Source organism: Vidua chalybeata, chromosome 5 (genome assembly GCF_026979565.1).
Source record: "Vidua chalybeata isolate OUT-0048 chromosome 5, bVidCha1 merged haplotype, whole genome shotgun sequence".
Taxonomy (NCBI): Eukaryota; Metazoa; Chordata; class Aves; order Passeriformes; family Viduidae; genus Vidua; species Vidua chalybeata.
Window position 1 is genome coordinate 71,234,383 of NC_071534.1, and position 7,077 is coordinate 71,241,459.

Sequence of the window (7,077 nt, forward strand, 5' to 3'; positions counted from 1 at the left end):
GCATCCCGATCCCCGCGCATCCCGATCCCCGCACACCCCGATCCCCACACACCCCGATCCCCGCACACCCCGATCCCCGCACACCCCGATCCCCGCGCACCCCGATCCCCGCACACCCCGATCCCCGCGCACCCCGATCTCCGCACACCCCGATCCCCGCACACCCCGATCCTCGCGCACCCCGATCCCCGCGCACCCCTATTCCCGCACCGTTACCAGGTGCATCCCACCCGCGGCGGGGGCGGCCCGGCCCCTCCCGCGGGGATGGGGGCGGCTCCCGGGGGCGCGCATGTCCGGCCCCGCCCGTTAAATTCCGGCGGGCCGGGCCGGGCCGGGACCACCCGCTCCGCACCTGCTGCTCTCGCCATGGCCACTGACGCCGAGCCCGGTCGCCGCCGCCGCTGCTGCGCGCAGGACACGCCCGGTGAGCTGGGGGAGGTGGGGTGGGCACCGGAGGGGGTTCCCCCATCCCTGGGCACCGCTGGGTCGCACCCTTCCCGACCCACACACCGGGTACCGAGCGCGATATCCCCGCCACGTACCGGGCGCTGGTGGGGTCTCCTCTCCTGAGCATCCCCTGGGTACCGCCCTGGGAGCTCCGTGTTCCCCCTGCGGGGTTTGCGGACCGAGGTGACAGCCCAGCACAGCAGCGCTTGGCTGTCCTGCCGTACTGAGTCCGGGCAGGCTGTGGGGACATGGCCCCAGCGTGACTCCGACAGCTCCCGCAGATGCTCCCAAGGTTCCCGATTCCCGCGGTGACAGCGACGGGCCCCGGCGGGGCTCCCTCTGCGACCGGCACTGCGCTGCCATCAACAACGTGCAGGGGGACCTGGGAGAGCTGGGCTGCCACCTGCACCGTCCCCGTGTCCCCCCAGGTAGGGTGGCTGTGGGTTGGGCTGGATGTGGGGCCCTGGGGGGGGGTCCCACACCCCCTGTGACCCTGTGTGTCACCCACAGCCACGTCCACCCCGTCCTGCTGCCAGCAGCACTCGGAGGAGGTGTGCGAGAGCTGCGTGGTGAAAACCACCCTGACGGCCGAGAACGCCGTGGAGGCCAACAAGCTCTCCAACAACTACAAGGTGGGTGGGGGCACCCATGGGTGCTCTGGGGGGGTTGTAATGGGTTTTCATTTTCTTGCTCTTCACTCATCCCCAAAAAAAACCTCTCTCTGCAGTTTGGCTTCAAGAAATGGAAGAGCCACGTGACAGCGCGGCCCTGGGAGGACCGATCGGAGATCGTCAAGGAGCTCTACTCTGACCTCAACGTCATCCGAGGCTCTGGAGGTGGGTGGCCTTGGGGACAACCCAGTGTGGATTTGGGCAGCTGCAGGTGACAATGGTCCCACCTGGTGCCTTCCCTCCTGCAGGGTCCACGCTGACGTGTGGGAATGTCCTGTACCTGCTGCTCTTTGGCTGGTGGCTCTCGCTCCTCTACGTCCTCATGGCTGCCGTGATGTTCATCACCGTCATGGGGGCTCCTTATGGTGAGTTCCACATTTGGGACCCCCATGTGAGGGCTGGGTGAGCTCGAAACTGCACCAGTGGGTGTTGGGGTCTCCTGGGTCCCTTCTCCATGGAATGTCCCTGTAGGTGGAAGGGACACTGATGGCTGTGTCCCCACAGGGAGGCTCTGCTGGGATCTAGCCGGGTATTTCCTCTGGCCCTTTGGCAAAGTGATCCAGAAAGTGGAGGTAAGGGTGCCTTGGGAATCCCCTGGGGGGGTCTTGGGGTGCCCTATGCACACCCTGACATCCCCCCTCTCCCCAGGTCCCCAAATCCCATCAGGCGTGTGAGGCTGGCGTGGGGGAGAGCTCAGCCCTGCTCGGGGGTCCCACACCGCTCCGCTGGCGCCCACGGTGCTGGGAGGGCGCTGGATACTGGGTGAGCCCCTGCTGGACCCCGTGACATCACCCCTGGAGCCCCCAGCGTGCTGGGGAAGGTGCCCATGGTCACCTTCCCTCCCCTGGGGCCAGCGTTTTGGGGGTCAGTCCCTGAAGGTGGCCTCCTGTTAACAGCACCATGCCAGCACCGCCGTGTGGCTGTGCCTGGGCTACCCGGTGCTGCTGCTGGCCCACGGGCTCGTGTGTGTCACCGCGTGGCTCCTCATCGTCCTCATCCCTGTGGCCAAGCTGAGCGCCCGCGCCACCTCCCGCGTCCTGCCGCTGCCCCCGGAGCGGGTGCTCATCCGGCGCCTGAGGATGGTGAGTGACTCTGGGCAGGGTCAGGGTCCCACACCCCGCTCCAGGGGGGATTTTGGGCTGGGGGTGACCCTCGTGTCCCTCTGCAGACAGAGGTGCCTCTGGAGGGAGAGGTGATTCTCTGCTGCTACCGTGCTGCCAACCCTTACTACTACAAATATGCCGTGGACGGCATCAACGTCTTCGCCGTCAGTATCCTTCTGGGAGCTGGAGCGGGACGGGTGGGGAGTGACCCCAAATCCACCCCGCTCTGTTGTGTCCTTGACTGGCCCCCCCAGACCTGCTGCCACTGGTGCTGGTGACGCTGGTGCTGGGCTACGTGGACAGCCCCAACCACCTGACCGGCTCCGCCGTCAAGTTCACCTTGGCCCTGCTCTCCATCATGCCCCTCTCCTACTATATCGGCATGGCCATCGCCAGGTGAGTGGTGACAGGGGACACTTGGTGGCAAAGTGGGGACGCTCCAGCCCTGCTGACACCCTTTTCCTCCTCTCCAGCATCTCGGCCCAGAGCAATTTCGCGGTGGGAGCTGTGGTGAACGCCACGTTCGGCTCCATCACCGAGCTCACCTTCTACATCACCGCCCTCATCAAGGGCTCGCGTGAGGGCAACCGCTGCTACGCCGAGGTGGTCAAGTCGGCGTTGACAGGGACGCTGGTGGGCTGTGTCCTCTTTGTGCCGGTGAGACGGGTGGCACTGAGAGCTGGGAGGGTGCTGCGAGCAAAGCACTGAAGGGGGATTTCTTTGGGGGGTGTTTTCTCCATCCCCAAGGGTCTGTGCATGGTGATCGGGGGCATCCGGCACCAGGAGCAGTGGTTCAACAGCCGCTCTGCGGGCGTCAGCTCGGCCCTGCTCTTCCTCTCTGTGGGAGGTGAGTTGGGGACGGGGGTGTCCCCAGGTCTGGGTGTCCCACCAGGGTGGGTGCCTGCTCCACATCCTGTCCCTGCAGGTGTCTTTGCCCCAACGCTCTTCTCCAAGGTGTACGGGAAGCTGGTCTGTGGCGAGTGCCACAACGTCACGCAGAACCCGCTGGGCCACTACCTCTGCCACAACTGTCACTTTGACCTGGTGAGTGGGGACCTGGACGCCCAACAGGGGGAATGTGAGGTCAGGGATGTTCTGAGCCCCCCTGGCTCTCGTGCTGGGTGGTGGCACTGGGGCTGTCCCTTGTCCCCCGTATCCCTGTTGACAGGCACTCTCTCTGCAGATGGACAACAACGGCACCCTCTACTACAGCCACGTCCAGTGAGTGTCCACTGCAGTGGGGACAGAGCTGTCCCCACATTGGGGCGGCACCTCCTGGGTTTGATTGTGTTCCTGCATCCCTCCCAGGGCCCTTCTCCACCCCAGTGACCCAGCGCCCCATTTCCTCATCCCCAGGAGAAGTCCCCTGGGGTCTCCATGCCAGACCCTGGTGGCACTGACAGTGTCACCTGTGTCCCACAGACCCCTGGTGTACACGGTGTCCATCCTGCTCCCTGCTGCCTACCTCGTCGGGCTCTTCTTCACCCTCAAAACCCACACACACATCTACGACATCCACATCAGCGACTGTCACAGTGAGTGTCCCCAAATGTCCTGGCTGCGGGCCCGGCTCTTGTCACTGCTCTGGAGTGTCCCACACGTCTCTGCTCTCTCCCCAGTGCCTGGCCACCACCACAGCGCCGTGGTCCACTGGTCCCGCTGGCGGGCCCTGGTCATCCTCCTGCTCTCCACCCTCTGCATGTCGGCCTGTGCTGACCTGGCCACGGAGCACATCAGCCCCATCCTCACCAACTCCACCATCTCACAGGTGAGCTGGCTCTGGCTGTCCCCAAGGACCAGCATGGGGACCTGCCCTGGCTGCAGCTGGAGCCCCAAAAGGAGTTGGGGGAAAGATGCTGAGATGCTTTGCACAGTTGGCCAGGGCTTGGATGTGGTCAGGCCTGGGCTGATGTCACCTCTTCCCTGCAGTACTTCATTGGTGTCACCGTGCTGGCAATGGTGCCTGAGCTGCCGGAGATTGTCAATGGCATCCAGTTTGCCCTGCAGAACAATCTGAGCTTGAGGTGAGATGGCTCCAAGGATGAGTTCTGGGGTGGCTCCTGTGCCCTGTCCCAGTCCCATCACTGTGCCTTGGTGCCCGTGATGGGCTGCCCAGCCACTGCTGGGTCAGAGTCTGTGTCAGCTTGTCCTCAAGATTAGTCACCCAAAAAATGGTGTCAGAACTGGGATGGGCTCTGTGGTTTGGGATTTCCTCACCCAGGGACCCATTGCTTGGCCCTTGAGTTGTCTTTCCTCCCCAGCATCGAGATTGGCAACTGCATCGCGGTGCAGGTCTGCATGCTCCAGATTCCCATCCTGGTGCTCTTCACCATCTTCTACGTGAGTAGCCCCAGGACAGCTCTGGGGGACCTCCTGCAGCAGGGCTGGGGACACGGTGTCCGTGGGACATGGAAAGGACACAGCTGCCCTTACCAGTGTCTCCCCTCTGCTCAGTGTAGGGGAAGTGGGGTCAGGTGTCTCCTGCTGCTGTCCCCACCCTGGGGACGTGTGGCAGAGGGGGTTTAAGGGGTGACACACAAGTCCCCAGACAGAGTCAGTGTGGGGTTGCCCTGGCTGGCCATAAACCCCAAATCCTCTTCCTCGCAGCCGACCAACTTCACGCTTGTCTTCAGCGACCTCCACGTCTATGCCAGCATGTTCAGCGTGGTGCTCATGAACTACATCTTCATGGATGGCAAATGTGACTATTTCCAAGGTGACCACCTTCCACAGGGCTGCTGCGGGACTTGGTGCATCCCTGTATCCCCTGGGATGTGGGGTCCTGGCTCCAACCCTGGGATCATCTGCTTTTTGGGGCTCTTGGTGTGTGGTGACCAGTGATCCTGGGGTCTTGGTTGACCATCTTGGAGTTGTCCTCCTGCAGCAGCTCCAAGGGGGGGATTACTCCCATTTCCCTCTTTAAAAAGTTTTAAATTCCCTTTCAATGGACATTTTGTAGAGAACCATGGAAGTCCTCTACAGGGGGCTAATCCAGACCACAGCAGGTCTTAAACCCATGCCCCTCCTTGCTCCAGGGAGTAACTCCTTCCCACCCCTCTCTGTCTGCCCCAGGCACCGTGCTGGTGATGGTTTACTTCATCCTCCTGGCCGTGTATTTCTTCGCCCCGTCGCCCAGCGGCTGCTGAGGTTTGGATTCTCCTTTCTCCAACCCCCTCGTTGGGATCAGCACCCATCAAGACCTTCTCCAGTGTCTCAGGGACTTGGCCGGGCTGGCTCCGGTCTGGAAGCGCTGTTTCCTGAAGCTGCTGCTGCTGCTGGGCTCCCCCCGTGGGGCTGCAGGGATGGGAAGGGTGGTGGCAATGGGATCGCTCCCAAAATGAGGAGCCTCAAAGCCAGAGCACGTCACACAGGCATCTCCAGCCCACACTCGAGTGGCTGGAAGGAAAACTGTCCTTAGAGGAGAGTCTTGAAGGGGATTTCTGTGTGTCTCGAGGACAGACCCCTCCCTGGGGATGTGCTTGCACTGGGAGAAGGTGCCTGAGAAGTCCCTCATCCTCCCAGGCCTGGGAGTGGCCTGGGAATCGCACACGGGATGTTTGATGGCACCAGAAATGCACCCAAAGGTATTTTCAGCTGTTTTGTCATTAAAGCAGTTTTGTACAAATCAGAAACAAGTCTGTTTCTCCTTAAATGAGCCTCAGGCACCAGCTTGGGCCCCTCTGTGGCCACCATTCCCTGTCCTCTGTCACCTCACCCCAGGGACAGAGCCAATGGGGGTGGCTGGGAGCTCCAGCTTTCTCCATGACCCTCCCAAAGCTCCAGCTCATTTCCAGCCTGGTCTTCTCTGACTCTTTGGTCCCCCTGGCTTCGAGGTCTGTACCAGACTCCCGAGATGGTTCAGGGATGCTCCTGGTGTTATCCATAGGGTGTGACAGAATGAGGGAATCTCCCTCCGCGCAGGGAAATGTCGGTGGATGTGGTGAGAGGGACAAAGTTAGGGCTTGGATTGATTTATTATCTTTACAAACAAAAACAATCCCAAAGCAAAACACTGACTGGCCCATTAACACAGGCAAGGAGGCTCTGGTGCCTCTTCCCCCTCCCCTGCTCCATCAGCATAAAAGGCAGGGAGTGCTGTCACAGCAGGGTTGGACTCTGACAGCATGGCCAGCCCCGAGTAGGCAGGAAGCAGCCTGGGCCTGCCCTCCTTTGCAGGGAGGGCAGCAGCTCGTTAGTGATTAATGAAGCTGCTTTTAATTAAGCCTTTTTGTTTTCCTAGGGAGGCATCAGCAGGGCCAATCCTGCTGTCCTTAGTCCGGGACATTTGGGAGCATTCCCGGGTGAGCAGCTGGAGTTTCTGATGGCAGGACATCAGATGGGGAGAGCAGAAGCTCTAGGAGAACCTGCTCAGTGCCATCATCTGAGATTAAGCAAACCATCACTCCTGGGGTGAGGGATGCTCAGGAATTCTGTTCTGAGCTGGCTTTCCCTATCTCCTTATATCCTGTCCCCACCCCAGGCAGCACTGTAGATGCTCTTACCTCTCTCCATCAGTTGCTGCAGATGCTGGATCCTTTCCCTCTCCCTTAGGGAATTATAATTAAAGCTTTTACCCACAGGCAGTAGCCCAGCAGGAATTAAAGCCCCATTCAGCAGGAGCTGTGAGCTCAGTGCTTAAACCAAGTCATTTTTTTAGGAAGAGCAGCCTCCAAAGATCTTGTGTCCCTCGTGAAGCAGCCAATGGAGGTTATGGAATGGCAAAGACCCCTGGAAAACCCATCAGTGGGTGATGCTTGTATAGTTTTTATCAGCAAAAGTGAAGTCCTTGGACCTCTTAGGTCCAAGCTGCTGGGAGTGGAGGGATCCACAGGAATCAAGTCCAACTCCTGGCTCTG

At 60.9% G+C, this 7,077-nt stretch overlaps 1 protein-coding gene across 3 annotated transcripts; it reads left to right on the forward strand.

Moving 5' to 3' along the window:
- Positions 1-236: 236 nt before the first annotated feature.
- LOC128788584 (uncharacterized) lies at positions 237-6,280 on the forward strand. Of its 3 annotated transcripts, XM_053943730.1 has the most exons (20): positions 237-424; positions 729-875; positions 958-1,079; positions 1,175-1,283; positions 1,367-1,483; positions 1,623-1,690; positions 1,767-1,880; positions 2,015-2,200; positions 2,287-2,389; positions 2,476-2,617; positions 2,695-2,878; positions 2,969-3,068; positions 3,147-3,265; positions 3,405-3,442; positions 3,644-3,756; positions 3,841-3,989; positions 4,151-4,245; positions 4,483-4,561; positions 4,829-4,937; positions 5,294-6,280. In XM_053943730.1, exons 1-20 carry the CDS (start codon positions 265-267, stop codon positions 5,365-5,367), a joined length of 2,328 nt encoding a protein of 775 aa, XP_053799705.1. In that variant the 5' UTR covers positions 237-264; the 3' UTR covers positions 5,368-6,280. The 3 variants fall into 3 exon arrangements, with proteins under 3 accessions (XP_053799705.1, XP_053799703.1, XP_053799704.1); XM_053943728.1 differs by having other exon boundaries at positions 729-1,283; XM_053943729.1 differs by lacking the exons at positions 4,829-4,937; positions 5,294-6,280 and having other exon boundaries at positions 2,969-3,265; positions 4,483-4,803.
- The last annotated feature ends 797 nt before the right edge of the window (positions 6,281-7,077 follow it).